This window comes from Myotis myotis, unplaced genomic scaffold, assembly GCF_014108235.1.
Source record: "Myotis myotis isolate mMyoMyo1 unplaced genomic scaffold, mMyoMyo1.p scaffold_m19_p_7, whole genome shotgun sequence".
Classification (NCBI taxonomy): domain Eukaryota; kingdom Metazoa; phylum Chordata; class Mammalia; order Chiroptera; family Vespertilionidae; genus Myotis; species Myotis myotis.
In genome coordinates, this window is record NW_023416379.1 from 9,219,326 (window position 1) to 9,236,394 (window position 17,069).

Below are 17,069 nucleotides of genomic sequence, written 5' to 3' on the forward strand. Positions count from 1 at the left end.
GGAAAAAAAAAGAACTATTTCCCAAAAGTTAAAAACATGTTAACACTTCAAAAAAATTTATCAGGAATTTAAGAGCTGGCATAAAGAGAATTTTTTTTTTTTTTTAGATTAGATTTATGATATACAAAGTGAATTTATTTGGAAGTAAATTCTGTAAGTGAAATCAGAGTTTTTTTTTAAGAGATAACTCCTCAAACTATTTTTGCCAAACATTAACCTTATTTTCATTCTTTGGTTTTTCAAGACTTTCAAACAGTGCATTTTAAAGACAAACAATTTAATTATGTATTTTGAGACACTCTGACTGTGAGTTCATCCAGGAGTGGCCTGGTCCCAGTGGAAAGATTCATGACAAAGATACGCTGACTATCTTTTCATATTCTAAGTAGCAAGTGCCGAAGATGAACACTCCCAGAAATGCTCTCTTAGCTTCCTGCAGCAACTATCATACCACACTGTGCTTGATTCAAATCACTGCCCTCTTAAAAAGCTGGAACACATCTCAGATCTTTGGTTTTAAAGGTGTATTTCAAACACCTCATTAACTTCCCACTTGCGGCCAGGTAGTGTAAGAGGACAGCTGGTGCTGCTTCCCCCGTCCCCTTCTCTACATTTGGATATTTAATTATTCTATTCACCTAACTGTCTAAATCTATTTGCATAAGTTTGCAGCAGGATCAGATGGAAGGCTTCATGGATGTGTCAATATTATTTTTGGCTAGCTGGAAAGGAAACGTGCTATGCTAAACTAGCACAACATTTGAACAGGGAAATCAGCAAACTGCCCTTCCATCTGCATAAGACGTGTTTGTTGGTAAAGTATAAAAGAAAAAAGAAAGATGGGCGTTTAACTAGATTACTCATCTTACAAACTATTCAGCCTCTCTCCTATGCTGTGCTGTGCAACACCAATTAATCATGTTGGAAAAATGAAAGAACAGAGACTGTTTAGATGACAAATGAGGCAGTAAATGAAACCGAGATGGGAGTCAAGATTCAGGGGGGAACTATTTTGATTCTTTTAAAATATGTATCTTGAGACTGTACAAATGACTGCAACTTACTTTAAAATCTACATTCCACCATTAAGTTGGACTTTGCACATATTCCATGATACCCCAAGACAGCTTAGAATGGAAAACTGCCCAGCAGCCGCACAAGAAGTAGCAAACACATGTAAATGCATAGAGAGGCTAGGGCGGGCACCAGACAAGGTTGCCGTTTTAGGTATCCAAGTTAGCTCCTGAGACCACAGCCAGATTCTATGTGTTGAGCTAACTGGATTATCTCACAGAACAACATACTGCTTTCTAGCATTCTCCTGTCCAAGTTGAAGGGCACCGAAGGATGAAATCCATAACTACATAAATACGCAGCAACCTCATTTTATAGTCATCAAGTTCCACTTTATCCTTTATCAGAGCTTCAGGCAAATAATTAACTTGTTTTGAGTTTGACTTATTTTCATTTCCCACATCCAAGCACGCTGCCCAATCTTGATCCCAACACACACTCCTAATATACGACTTGGTCTTTATCTCTTTCCTGGCCCCAGAATATAAGGAACTTGAGGGCAAAGACTCTGCCCCATTCATCTCTTTAATAATCAAGGCTGACTGAACTTGAATGGGAGACTCACAGGCTGCTTAGAAATCCCTTCAGGTGGAGGCCTCGCTATAGTCAACTCGATCTTTCAGGGTCCAAGGATCAGGCCCCTTGTGAGCTACGTCGCATTAAGCAAGCTTACAAGAGGCCTGGCTTTATAATCTAAACATCGTTTTATTCATTTATGGGCCATGTATGACCCTGGAGTTTTGAGGTGGTGCAGAATGATGGGAAAAGATTTGAAATAGGAAAATGTGCAGCCACACCACGTCGTGGGGGCCTCTGCTTTTTCGTTTATATATTGGGAATGGTGAATGAGATGGCCGCTAGCACGGTGCGTTGGAGAAATACTGGGTTGGTCTCTCTGTCTCTCTCTCTCGGTGTTGCTAACCACTTGAGGTGCTAATGACTCCAGGATCTTTCATTTATAGCACAATCTCTTTATTCAAACCCCATTGTCCAGTGGACACCTTCACCTGAACTTAAAACAAATGCTTCACCCAACATGTTCAAAGCTGAATTCATTTCTGTGCACAGAACAGTTAACAGAGCAGGGCTGCGGACGCCATCCTGGGACCTGCTTGCAAGGTTGGTGCCTGGAACTTGGCTTTTGGGAATGTTCCCGCCCTTCTCATACAAGTGGTTAGCAACACGGTTACACTGAACACCCGCTTTCCTTCGCGACTCTGGGATTTGGTAGGTGCCAGGCAGAGGGTGTCCATCCGACCGGCCCGTTAGACGTTCCCTAACGAGCTTCCCTGGGAAGAGAACATCTCACACGTGTGGTCACAACTTGGTGCCTGAGGAATTACAAATGCCACCCAGGAGACTCCCCTGGGAGAGGACTCTTGCAAGCATGTGTCTGGCTTCCCTGGACTTTTCTTTGCTAATTTCGCTTTGTGTCCTTGTGCTGTAGTAAGTCATAGCCCTGAGTGTGACTGTGTGCTGAGTGTGTGAGTTCCTGAACCTGGGGGTGGTCTTGGGCCTAGCCCTGCGGGCCAGTGTCGCAGCTCAGACTCATTCTAAAGCTGCAGTTGTCTGTGCACGGGGTCATCCATTACAGGCCCGGAGCAATGCTCTCATGCCCTCCGGCTCTCATGTCCTGTCCCGCATCGCCTGGCTAACCTGTCCTCATCCATCACACCTGGCCTTCAGCAACTCCATGCCCAGCTGACCTCCCCAACAGTGTATCCTCAATGCGGCCTGCTCCCCGGGGACTCAGCACCCGCTGTCCCAGTCCCTCAGAGGGAGAGCGCTCCTTTAGGTTTCTATGGACAGCTGTCCCCAGTATCCACGGGGGACTGGTTCCAAGACGACTGCTCCGGTCCCTGAGTTGGCCCTCTGTACCCACATGTTCCACATCTGTGGCTACAAAGGGCTGACCACACATAACTGGAGCCTGAACAACTCGAGGGGGAGGCCCAGGTCTTTGCTGCTGTTTTGTTTGTTTGCTGTTCCTCATGGCCGAGTGCACAGCACTCCTCAATAAATATTGAACGAGTGAATCAAAAGCAAGGCATCTGTGTGGTCCCACAGGGATGCATTTGTTGAGCTGGAATGACCTAGTGACTCATCACTGTGGGCCCGAGTCTCAGAAGTCTATCTGAGGGAACAGGCCGAGCCACTTCCCGTGGGCACTCTCACCTGGCCTCGCGGTGACGACAGATAAGCCTTACTCTCCAGGCCCCCTTGCCCGGAATCCCACGTGGTCCCACACCTCCTGCTGCCCACAGCCCACCAAAGCAACGCTTCTGACTCTGTACTATGGAAATACTGACTTGTTCTCAGGAGGTTTTCTGAAAATGTTTCCACAAATGCAAGGCTGTTTATCTTAGAGATGTCCGCTGGGTGACCTTGGCCTGCTTTGCCCTTCACTTAAATCCCAATGTCCTTCTCCAAGTCTCTACTGTTCCCTCCCTCCATGACGTGAAGAATTGGAGCTTGGAACCAAGCAAAGCCAAATCCATTGGAAGCAGAGACTTCCTTGTAAATAAAACTGATGACTCCTCGGTGTATTATGTAATATACTGGGCAGGAGCCCTTCGTTACCGTCTCATGGCCGATCTGGACAAGCCCACGGGGCAGAGAGCACAGCCAACCCCCAGGATGGGTGCTTTAAACGCAGTGGCAGGTCTGCCTGAGGTAATGCCCCGGGAAACGCCAATCCCCACGTAGTCTGATTAGCGAGAATACTTAATATCGCTGATCGTTTTCAGGAATAAAGATTCTCTAACAAAGTGGTAAGAGCAGAGCAGAATTCCTTTGGGAGGTAACTGACAGTTCTGACAGCATTTTAATCTCTGGGAGTTGTCGTTCCTCGTAAAAAAGAACAGCATCCTCAAGTTTTATGTTCTGATTTTATAAAAATACCAACCAACATCTATTAGAACTATTGGTTCTATTAGATGCTTGGAGCTGAGAGGACAGCATCCACCCAGGAGGTGAGGGACCTGTTCAGTGGCGGAGGCAGGACATGGAGCCCAGACGTCTTGGTTCCCTGTTCAGTGTGCTCAGGACTGCACCACCCACACTGCACTCAGATGCTGACTCACATTTGATTAAAGAAAAAAAAAAGTTCCTTTAGAAGCTTTGTGAAGTGCGAAATACTGGTGAGGTGCCATCAAGTAAGCCAGAACAGTACACAACAACCTGTGGTCCAACCTCCAGATGCCCCTCCATATAACTCCATGGCCAGGCCACGCCTGGGCCACAGCTCCCCTTCTTATGGGGGCAAATGACACAGACCCCCATGAACCACCACTTTCATGACCCATCTCTATCATAACTTCCACGATACAGGGTTAAATGCACCTCTGTGAGCTGATTACCGTCTATCATACCGAAACACTTGCAAATGTGTCATGGAAGTCATGATTCTTGCTGGCTGTCAGCCTGTAGGTCACCCTTAAAAGCAAGCAAACAAAACACACATCTCTGCACAGCATCCGACAAGCTGTCCGTAAGGTCAGAAATGTAGCCCCCACCCCCAGAACAAAGGCCCAAACGGATGTGACAGACCCTGGCAATCAGTGCTCCCACACTTCCTGCTCTTCTCCAACCCAATGTGGCCCTGACCCCCCGAGGGTCAAGCTGCACTAGACACACGTCCTTCTGGTCTCTCTGGGAGGCTATTTATAGCTCATGGAAACATCACTGTGGAAATCAGCTTCAGCTCTTACTAGGTACGGAAATGAACCAGAAAAGCAGTGAAAACCACACCCTCAATAAGTAAGATATGGGTTGTCCCTGAATAACAATGGACATAAGGATTCCAGGTGCTACTTTCCTCAAAGGTAAGACATTCCGGAGTGTTTCACCTGAGGAAGGTAAGGCAGGAACACCATCTTACTGTGCGCGTATGTTGTTGTTTTTCCCTTGTAAAGTCTAGATCCCTCCGGTCTTGGAGGATTCTGGGGTGGTATTATTACCTTATCTTGCCCCCTACTCTACTGGATGTCTGTTCCAGAGGTGGAAGTTTTCAGCAAAGAACTTGAGGTGGCTTACCGATATAAAATTGAAGAATCAGATCGATAGAAATCGGGAACATGGAAAATTCATTCTGAGTAAATCTCAAGATCCAGTAGGAAGGTTGGTATGTGGTTGAAGCATCCCACGGTTATTACAGCTGAGCTGTTAATTTGTGTGCCACGTGCTGGGCCTGTGTTTGGCACTCAGAGACAAACAGGATGAGGCCCCGCCCGCCCAGGCCTGATCACTACGTGGAGAAGCAGACAAGCACACAGGCCTCATCACTGGGAGCTGTAAACGCTACCCTAGGGGAATGGACAGTGTCCGTTAGCAGCACACTGGCAGCTGGACACTGAGCCCGAGGGCAAGCCGGCAGAGTCTTCAGAGAACCCTCCCGATCCAGCATTTCCCAAGCAGGCCTTTGATGAACGGTCAGGAGGCTGACAGTTCAAGGCTGTCCTCTCTAGAGAGGGCGTGAAGTGAATCTATTCCATCATGCTGACTGTGTTCCCATGCCTAGCAGAACAATCACTTGGCGGGTAGGGTTGACAATACTCTGAAGTGCTTTTTCGTTTTCATTTGAGACAAAAATTGGAACCGTGTACCTGTCTGGGGAGTAGGGAGTATTTCAGACGGAAAAAATTAAATGATTGTTGCAACCACATCACTGGAAACATCACTGATGCTTGTGACATCAAGGAACCAAATCAAGTCTCTCACCTAAAGAGATTAGCAACCCATCCCAAAGAGAGAGAGAGAGAGAGAGAGAGAGAGAGAGAGAGAGAGAAAGAGAGAGACCATAAAACGTCCCAGGCCTTCTTGAAGTTCATTAACAGGGACAGAAACTCCAGGATCCTGACCATAAGAAGACATTATTTTGGCTTAGGAGATACCCAAGCCACAGAAAAATCTCAACATGTCACGACGAAAATTCTTGCCTTTTGAGCCACATAGTGTTCTGCTAACTAACTAAAAAATTAGAACGTTTGTTCTACGTTCTAAAATCCTGAAGGCCATACAGAACTAATGGTCACCAAGGGAGAAGGTTCTGCTCCCCTATGGGTATTAGTTTTAGCGAAGATAATCTGGTAACTCTTTCTAACCGGATTGTTACCAGAATCAAGGGTCACTTCTGGTTACACAAGGGGTGTGAAAACAAGACCATATAATCAGCACACAGATGGCAGAATATTCCTGGTTCTGCCACTTACTACAGCTCTACAATTAAGGCAACTTACTTCAACTTCTCTGTGCCTTGCGTTCTCTGAGTATAAAACAGGAGTAGTGACCTTACCTACCTGGAGGGGGCGTAGTGAGCATGGAATGAGTTAAAACACACAAATGGCTCCGAATACCACCTGGCATGTAGCAAGTGCCCAGTAAGTATTAGCTCTGTCTCTGATTTTAATTTTTATTATGGCTATAAATTACGTAAACATCCCTTCACTTCCACTTGCTTTTCTATGCATTTTAACATTGCTGACATTATGTTCTATGCATCTCACTTACTGTCCCACCAAACAACCCAATTATTTCTTTAAGTCACCAAACACTATAAACATAAAATCACTGTGCATATTTAGAGATAAGCATTGTGGTCGTGAAGCTATCCAGATATTACCTTTCCCTCTCTTTTCAATGAATCCTTTTTTGGATTACACGTTATATTACAGCAGAAAGAAATGGGTTATTCTGGGGGCGAGAAAGATGTCACCTATTGTGCTCCATAGAGAAGATACAGAAAAAAGAAAGACAATAGAAATGACAACAGAAGATCCCCGACAATGGACTGACCTACTGTAGGCAGCGCTTTTGTTTTTAAAACAATAATAAATAGAGTGCAGCGCCAGGAGGGGCGAGATGTCAGGTAAAATGCAGGGCGACCTGCGCACTTGGACGGAACGGGACTCTCTATCACTGTCCCCAGCGAGAGCCTGTGATCACAGAGACGTGCCCGAGGAGGATTTACGGGCACATGTTTTTTAGTGTTGCAGAGACTCCCATCATGCTTCCCACGAATCATTAACTGTTCACTGTCCAAATAAAAGAAGAATCTGTCTGAAGTCCTAATTCGTCAACGTAGTATTATTCTTCCTAAAACCTTCTGTTCTCTTTCCAGTGATGTGGTTGCAACAATCATTTATTTTTTCCCGTCTGAAATACTCCCTACTCCCCAGACAGATATACGGTACCAATTTTTGCCTCGAATGAAAATGAAAAGCACTTCAAAGACCCCGACGGGATGTCCTAGCGGAATCCCATTGTTAGGTGGTGTCCCTCCCTCTCCCCACGCCAAAGCTTTCCATCACCCAAAAGGAGCACATTCCATTCTTTATGACAAATTTATCAAAATTAAAATAACCTCCAGCTGTCAAAATGGCTTCAAGAAAAAAAGGCAGTTACGGTTATGAAAAAACAATGAAGGCCTTCCTGCTACCTCCGCAGTGATTTTTACCCACATGCAAAGTATTCCTGAATGGCGCCGAGGGCTACTAACTGATTCTGGATAAATCTGGGAGGGAACGCCAGCACCATTATGGACCTGGGAGCTAGGCTGACCACCCTCGACATGGAGAACCAATCTTTGCAGATGAGCCCTTGTTAGAAGTGCTTTTGGGCCAAAGCTAAAACTGTCTCTTACTATGAGCAGCAGATGGGAGTCACACTTCCAAAGGAGAACTTTTCACACATCATTGTGATTTTATAGCTTTGATGACAAGATAATTCTTTGCCACTTGGGAGTAGCCTCAACCAGGCCATAAAAGCAGAGCAGCCCTGGCTGGGTGGCTCAGTTGGTTGGAGCATCATCCCTAAACCAGAAAGTTGCTGGTTCGATTTCCAGTCAGGACGCATACAGGAGGCAAGCAATGGATGTTTCTTTCTCTCTCTCTCTCTCTCTCTCTCTCTCTCTCTCTCTCTCTCTCTCTCTCTCAAAATCAGTGAAAACATATCCTTGGGTGAAGATTAAAAGAAAAAAAGGGCAGAGCAAAGATAATGGAAACGGAGGTTACTGATCCTAATGGACTTATAATTGTGATAGAGCAGCAAATAAGTTGAAAACAAAGGATTCTAATGGATTGAAAATATGTGTGCAAGCCAGACAAGGAACACATGGTGCCTCAAACAGAGACGAGATTGCTTCCTTTATTTGTGTAATGTAGTTTGAAACACTTTAAAAGCCTTTGACCGGTAGCAAATGGCCCATTCGGAAACCAAGCAGACGCATGGATACATGGGACAGACTGACAGAAGGCATGGCCCCTACCTGGGGGAGGCCTGGATTAATGGGCGATACCAGACAAGGCAACACGGTGAAGGACTAGGGCACCCAAAGGAAGTAAGTGCAACCAATGGTGGTGGGCGGAGCTGGCAGCGCAAACACAGAGGTGTGCCCGGGTGTGAAACGGAGCGACTGGAGGTGAGCAGGTGTCACGGGGTGCCATCCCCCCAAAGGCCAGTCCTGGGTGGGAAGGGTGTTTGGAGCTTAAGTCTGTACTGAGAGGAGGAACGCAGGTACATGTGGGAACTGGACGATGAAGTCTGGAAGGTGCAGGGCAGCATGGCAGGTAACTTTCATGGGCCCTACACTCTCTCGAGTTGATGCTTGGGGTCGGGGTGAACCTCAGGCAGGAGACTGATGCCCATGGTAGAGGCAGCTACTTGTTCCTAGCCCTAGCTCTCCTCCTTAGCGGTCAGGCTGCCTTTATTACAAATGGCCTGGGGCGCATACTGTGTGCAGGCACCTGGGTTCTCATTATGGCCCTTCCAGGGACTTTCCAAACATCCCCATTAGATCATTTAATCCAACACAAATTACATCCCTCATAGCACCTGTAACAACTTTACACCTGATCCCTGATTTAATTGCACCTGGCTATCCTCACTGGCGTAAAATGTTTTGAATTTTCAAGGACGCCCAGGAGAAACTAAGAGACACCAGTTCTTCAAAAGCAGGAAATCGCAGATATTTCAGAGATGTCCCATGTCATTTAACATTTACTCTGCCGTCCATAGGTGGATAATTTAATGAACACACGTATACAGTTCGGCCTGCAAACAACGGCCATGAGTTCTAGGTACCATCGATTATACCTCCTTTACAAAGTACAAGCCCAGCTTTAAAGTGTGACATTTTCCTGGTAAGTTTAGCTTCTCTTTCTATTCATCCATCCCTACCACACCTTCAAGCTGACCCTGAAGGCCTCTGGGACATTTAGGTTGGAAAACTGGTATTTTAGTCTATATTACTTTTATTTTCCTTGTGTAAATTGCTTAGCTGCTTCTATCTGCCTCTTAGGAAAACTGGGACAGCAAAGTATAATCAATTCAACGAAAAGGCAGAGAAGAGAGAAACTCCATGAGTGCCTGATAACTTTATGGGTGTCCTTCAGAAGTTCTAAACTGGGGTGTACCTGGATTGCCAAGTTTATTCTGAATCCACACCAAAACGAGGATATGGAAGAGGAACGGGCCAATGTTTCACCAACCCCTGGAGAAAACGAAAGACAATATCCTGACTGTAGGGCTGGACACTGAGGCATTACAAACACTTTTCTTTCTAGGCGCCTACCAAGAAAGCCCACACGGGGGTGTTAACAGCAGTGGGTTAAAGCTTACCTCAATTACAGAAATATCTGGTAACATGAGCGCTCAGCATATGTTTGAACCTGATTTCATCTTACATTTATGCTAAAAATAAATTAGCATCAAAGGAGGGGAGAGAAGATCCTCTAAGGACGGACCTCGATAACCTCAGGCAAACATCACTGTCATGAGTCACAAGCTTCCTGTCTCCTCCAGCTGATAAATGGTTTCTGGAAGTCGAGAATGCTGCTGGTCACCTGCCTTTCCCCGCAGCACGCCACCCTGAGCAGTCGGGAGCGACTTCTGTCCGACCAAACAGACACACGTGTGGCTTCCCCTGGACACCAGGAAGGAACTCCTGCTCACAGAGCCATTGGGCAACCCAGTGCGGGACGTCAGGCTAAGAGGAAGCGATGGAGGCCTGGGCCAGGAAATGGCCTGTTTGGGGGAAAGCAGGAAATTCTGATGGGAGATAAGATAGAGGCAAAGGGAGTCAAGCTGGCTGCGGAAGAGGAAACCAGCGCGCTCCCCAGGAATGGAGTGAAAGGACACGGGGTACCAAGAGAGCGAGGCCGGACCGAGAGGGCGGCTGGCGGGCAGGTCGGAGGCACACGGGAGAGAGGAAGGCCGTGTGCAGAGACTTTTTAAAATAAGCTGAGAGGATCCTTGTTTATTTGTGGGGAGAGGGGTGGGAAGGTAGGAAAGTGGGGAGTGGGGGGCGGGAGCAAGGAGGCCGGGTGCCTGCAGGACATCTGTCCCCTGGCAGGCGTCTGAGTGACATTCTGGGCGCACAGAGCCCCATGTGACCGCACACGCTGCTGGGCGCTGTGCTCCCCGGCTGCCTGTCCACCTCGTTTACAGCTCGGGGAGTAAATGTTTAATCTTTTCCCCTACGTAACTGGCCATGCATCTCAGGAGTCATGCATTTGCTCTGACCTACAAGGTCTGAGTTCCTTCACCTTCATGCCTGACCCAGTGGAGCGGGTTTGTAGCCGCCACCCTGAGCGGGGCCCCACGCAGGAGGAAGCGCCCCACGGAGCCTGCAGAAAGGGGACATTCAGTACATGCTTTCCTGGCCGAGGAGCTGAACTGAAACGTGACAAAGAACAAAATGGCAGGGACTGCCGGGAGGGGCCGCAGCTCCCTCTCTCACACACCACTCCCCACCGGCCCCCCGTAACTTCCCACCCTGCATTCGTTGGCGATGACATCACTGATTTCCCAGATACGCTCCAGCAGCTTCCTGCTTTCCCGAGCCAGGCCAAGCGATGCGTCAGTGGGGCACCTGGGTGGAGATGTGAGCTGTGACCGGGTCAGGTCACACAGAGTGGGAACGAAGGCCACATCGGTGTCCGTTTGTTAAATAAACCACCTGTTTCACCACTGGACTTTCCATCCCTCTTTCCTGCACAGAATTCCACACCCAGATGGGTCCAGCCTGCACCTGTCACTTGTCTGCACAGGCAGTGCCCACGATCGCATCCTCTGCCCCAGAAAGCAAACAGGGACCGGAGTGCAGGGTGCAGGGAGGGGGGGCAAACGGCCCTTGGAGGACCATGGGCAGACCTGGAGCTCTAGTTCCCCAGCCAACACAAAAGCCAACCGTCTGTTTTCCAACAGTTCCAAATAGCCACCCGGACCCCAGAACTGCTCTGTCTGGCACCGACCACCACATGACGCCCTAAGACGTCGTCAGCCCTTCTGGGTGACCGGCCAGACGGCGTAACTCCGAGATGCTGGCCCAGGTCCTTGGCCTAAAGTGCCCTCATGCCCTAATTTCCTGCCCTATGTTTGCCGATGAAGAAGACGTCATATTGCAGACGACTTCATGTCCCAAAGAAGACCTCTTGGTTCTCCGGGAGCCACTCTCACCGTCTCAAGGTGATGTCCAAGGAAAGCAGGTCAAGATGCCAGAACTGATGTTGAAAGGATGTCTGCTAGGGATGCCCACGTGGTCAGACACCCCTCCAGGCCGGCTGCTCGGACAATGTGTCCTCTCCACCCAGGACAGCAGGCAAGAAGGGCCCCAGGACAAGTCAGCGTGGGAAAAACTACCTTGCATTTCCTTAGCTGACTTTGGGGCTAGCAAATGTTAGATGGAACTAAAGAACCACATACACACTGGAGCACATTTAAAAAAAGAAAGGAGTGCAGGCCTAGCCAGTTTGGCTCAGTGGATAGAGCATCGGCCTGTGGACCAAACGGTCAAGGGCATGTACCTTGGTTGTAGGCTCCTTCCCGGCCCAGGCCCTGGTCAGGGTTCATGCAGGAGGCAACCAATCAATGTGTTTCTCTCACATCGATGTTTCTCTGTCTTTCCCTTTCCCTTCCACCCTCCCTAAAGATCAATGGAAAAATATCCTCAGGTGAGGATTAATAACAACTACAACAAAAAATAGAGTGCATTTCTCACAGGAACATTCTAGCTCTTTTGTCCTTCCTTTGGTGTCCCAACTTTTCAGGCACTAAAACACCATGAGATACCAGGATGGGCAGGGGGACTGTACCCACTGTACGCGCTGAGTCTCTTGCAACCCAGTGACCCTAGTTAAGGTTCTTTATAGATCATCATTATCCTACTCACTGTATCTTCATGTCATAAAAGTGACATCTCCTCAACGCAGTGACTTAACGTAAACAGAAAAGTAAAGAGAAAAAGAGAAGCTATTCACAATATCCTGGCCAGAGGTTAAGATTTTGGTGTCTGTCCTTCTGGTCTTTCCCATATGGAATGTAATTTACTTCTCAACAACATCATTTCATATACTTTGCTTACATAGTAATATTTTTATGCCATGAAATTTATGCCAAGTAATTAAACAGCCCTTATAAATTATAGAAGCTTAAAGACAATATCAAAACAATGAGACCCCAAGACAAAGACCACCTACTGAATTTTTTTTTTTTTGGCACGAGATTTTTGGAGTTTTTGTAAACTCTTAGGTTTATTGAACACTATAAATCATAAGCTTTGAAAGAATTTTGGAAACATAATGGGATAATCTGTAGATTATAGAGTTGGGAAATCATAAAAATAATTTGCTCCTTTCTCCCCACAAAGATCTGCACTGGCCAAATGAGTTCTTAGAAGGAGATGTGCTAAGTGGAGATGGGCTGGCCAAGAATCTTGTACCATTTTGCAGCTTTCACCAATGCGCTGGAAAGAACATGTAAGCAAGAATGCAGAGAGGCTTACTGGGAGCGAAGACAGTTCTCTAAGGGAGGGAGACTACCTGCAGGAAGGTGGAAAACACCCCCAATGCACTAAGAATAGGTCTCAGAGGTGCATTAGCTTAGGAATCCACGACTGGGTGCTTCTACAAACAGCAGCGAAGTCAATGTTCCAGTGAAGTGTCTACCCAGTAAATGGTATTTATTATTACTATTATTTTATTGTGCCGACCAATGGCAATGAAAGGAGTCACTAACTAGAAAATGATGAATTAACTAAATGGTAGAAAAATCTGGCCTATAAGTAAAGATGGAGGGTAAAAAGAAATATTTAAAAAGCTAAATCTGGCCCTAGCCGGCTTGGCTCAGTGGATAAAGCGTCAGCCTGCAGACTGAAGGGTACCGGGTTCGATTCCGGCCAGGGGCACATGCCTGGGTTGCGGGCTCAATCCCCAGTGGGGGGCGTGCAGGAGGCAGCCAATCAGTGATTCTCCCTCATCATTGATGTTTCTATCTCTCTCTCCTTCTCCCTTCCTCTCTGAAACCAATAAAGAAATATATTTTTTTAAAAAAGCTAAGTCTGGAGAAACACCTGAATGCTTTAGCATTTCACCATAGGACCTCCCCAATCAGCAAGATGTTTCTGGTTTGCGGAGGGACTTGCTTGCACTGTGATTCTCCACTTTTGGACCTCCTAGCCAGCCAGAGAGGTGCGCCTCCCTGAGGACACAGAGAAGGGATTTCTCCCTTTGTTATAAAGCCCAGGGCACTTGCGTGGTTTCAGTTACTGGAGTCCGTCCTAGGGCCCGTGAGGGAAGGAGTGGATCTTGTTTACCTCGTGCATGCTGTAGGTGAATGAATGAATGAATGAATGAATGAATACTGCATGAAAATTGAGCAGCTTTCTGATTCTGAGGGCTCAGTGTGGGCTTTCCTTCTGGCGCAGACTCATGAACAAGTATTTCAAAGACACAGGAACACACGCTGAGTGAGGAGGAGTCAGAGTGATTCATTAGGCAGGGACTTCCCCACCCACAGGGTCTCTCCGGAGTCCCCACGCCCCTTTCCTCCTGTCATTTCGGCAGGAAATCGCTGCACCGTGTCTCCCATCCGCTGAGGAATGTTAGAGGCATTTTAGCAGGCCCAGAGTGGGTCAAGTAAAAGTAAATACCGGCCTTATTAGGCTCCGTCATAGAGACCAGACCTCTCAGGCCACGGCTTCCACGTGTTTCCTGACCTCCATCCAGGAACAGCCTTAGTCCCCCTCGCCCGGTGCACCGCCACACACCGCCCTGCTCTGCGGTGGCCGCGGGGGAGCTCTGTCCAGAGCCGGGGCGACAGGGGCAGAGGGCGCTCTTCCGGAAACCCAGGTCCCCCCCCCCCCCCCCCCCCGAAGCATTCCACACAGTTACTTTCCAACCAGCCACACGTCGGGGAGGAGCAGAGGGATGGATGGGCTGTTCACATGAGCTGTGCTGACGGTTCTGGTTTCCCAGAACTGGTCTTCCGTGGTGTGCATGTGGTGCTGTTCACGGGCGGGGAGGAGAGGCATAGTATAGCTGTATGCAAAGATTTTAAATTATATCCTGATTCCTTAATGACTGCTGAATGCTAAGCAACTGGTTATCATTTACGAGCCACAATTTTTACACCACACCATTTTCTTTGTTAACTGACTTCCATTTACCTCGGTGAGCTGTAAGCTGCCTGGAGTGGAAAAGCTTCTTTATTTTGGGGTTCCCCGTAGCTGCCTAGAGCGAAAAAGTGTCTTCATTTTGGGGTTCCCCAGAGCACCATGCCTGTGCACACTGGCTGAATGAATGAGTCCGCTGGGTGAACGACTCTGGGATTTCAGATCTGCACAGGACAAACTATATCCCACGCGGATTGCCCCTCTGGTGTGCCCACTGCTTCATGCTCCACGTGGGCACCCGCGTGGTCCCGTCTCTCGGGGCCTGCTCTCTCTGGCCTGGACTACAGATGAGCTCTTCCTCCTAAGCACACGCCTTCCACTGAGGCCCAGAGCTTCAGCATGGAGGGGCTGCCATCACTGGGGATACTCTAAGGGGCAGTAAAGCAAGCTCTTCTCAGCACACGTTTTTGTTAACTGAGGTTAATTAAATGGAGGGTGTAGGTGCATGAGTTTTGACAAATGTATGTAGCCATGGAACCACTTCCACAGTCAAAATATAGCGTGTTCCCATCACCCCAAAAGTTCCCTTTGCAGTCGGTCCTCACCACCATTCTCAATCAAGTCAGACATGTCCATCACCCTGGACTCCACAAGTAAGTGGCTCCCCAAGTATGTCTCCAGCCTGCCCCTCTCTCCACACTCACTCCCCTGCAGCCACGGTGCCGATTTCACGCGGATCCTGGGTGTGGGTCTCTGCCCTCTGCACACTTCCCACATTGCTGCCCGAGCTACTTTTCTAACCTACTAGTTGGACCACATTCTTTTCCTCCTTACACAAATAAAACGAACCAAACACAGAACCCATGCATCCTGACTCCACAGCACGCTTGAGAAAAAATCCAAGTTCCTTCAGATGCAGTTGAGCTTCGTAAACAGCTTGGCCCTGTCTTGCCATCCCAGTCCCATCTCCCAGCCTCCCCAACCTGTCCCACTCCAGCCACGCTGGGCCACCTTGGGAAGGGTACATCACGTCTTCTATGCCTTTGAGTCAAAGCTCACTGTTTCCCCAGCAAGAGGCTGAGGCCTTTATGAGGCATCCTGGACTCTCCTTTTCTCCCACACACCCTGCTCCTCCCCAATCCAGGCAGAACTAGCTGCTGCCTTCCCTGTGCTCTGAGGGCATTCACTGTGCCAACACCTCCTGCTCTACATTCCTCGGTGCTGCTCAAACCCACACTCCTCCCCTCTTAGTATCCCTGGGCCTCACAGGCAGTAGAAATGAGAAAACACTTATTGAAAACATTTTGCCTAACACTACATGAAACATGTATGCGTAGTAAGGTAAGAATTCTGTACGTTTAACGCACTTTTGGCCTACCCATTGCTTGTTTGCATAACAACAGCCACAAGGTTTATTAGGAACATTGTTATGTTTCTTATTTGGGCTTGGATCAGTCTGTAATAATAATGATAATGATGATGATGATTTAGAATTTCTGTTCTAAATCTAATCCAGGAGCACTCCTGTGATTAGAAGTCAAATTTTAACCACTGATAGTTCCTGAGGGAGGACCACTGGGTCATTCCTTGTGTGGCTACAATGAAGCATTTTCTGTTTGAAGCCCATCACCATGGATTTTAAGTGCTTTGGTAAGTTTTCATTTCTCTGCTGTCTCCCCTCCACCCACAGAGAACCTGAAATAACACAATAATCACCCTACAGCAAGGTAGTCCCATTACAATAATGCCAAAAAACGAGAACTCACGTGACCCGCAGAGCTTCCCACGTGATGGATCGAGAAACAGCGTAGAGGGTGAAACACCGATTTCCCCAGCCCTTGCAGAGGCTGAGCTGGTCCTGTTTGGCATGAGCAGTTGCCTCAGTTTACCCCACAGTTCAGTGAAAACTTACCATTTTGAGTGCAATGACGTGAAAAAGACCGAGAAGCACTAAACTAAACCATTCTACCATCTAAACGGCAGACTGAATTCTGCAGAGTCATTCCCTTCTGTGTTCTATAAGCAGAATCAGTCTTATGACTCAAGGGATCCTGAATACACCATTGCCACCCCCCAAAAAAATCCAAACCACAATGGCGAAGTGTTTTGTGGTGGAAGAGAATGCTTAGAAAAGCAGCAAATGCCATTAAGTGCTTCTAATACCTGCTGTGCAGAGCGCTGGCCGAGCATAAGCACTTCAGGCATCATGACATCAGACGGAAGGATTTCTGGAGGGTATTACTCACCGTTCCGACCAACGGGTAAATGAACCCAGCGCCGATGCTGGCCCGGACGTCACTAATGGGTAAGATGAAGTCCCTGGGTACCCCTTTCTTGTCAGGTTGGTGAGAAAGAGAAAGATGGGTCTTTGCCATGCAGATGGGCAAATTTCCAAAACCCTGTGAGAAAGGAGAGGCAATGTGTTCATTGAGCATAAATGGGAGTCCCCTGTACTTGCTTAATGTGACTCCGTACAACCCCCACAGCTCAGATCCAGGCACACAGTAGGGACCTTTACTACCTGGTCACTGAGCCAGAAGGTGGGGCAGACACTCATCTCCATGGGCTCATCTCCTGGCAGGTTGAGGATGTCTGTTATTTATTTCGG

At 47.8% G+C, this 17,069-nt stretch overlaps 1 protein-coding gene across 4 annotated transcripts in view; it reads right to left on the reverse strand.

Moving 5' to 3' along the window:
* The window catches only part of MTHFD1L (methylenetetrahydrofolate dehydrogenase (NADP+ dependent) 1 like), a 159,947-nt gene that overhangs the window by 20,782 nt on the left and 122,096 nt on the right, over positions 1-17,069 (reverse strand). For all 4 annotated transcript variants that reach the window (XM_036316575.1, XM_036316574.1, XM_036316572.1 and 1 more), the window contains one exon: positions 16,708-16,860. In XM_036316575.1, coding sequence (XP_036172468.1) covers positions 16,708-16,860 — 153 coding nt within the window. The remainder of the gene's footprint in view (positions 1-16,707; positions 16,861-17,069) is intronic.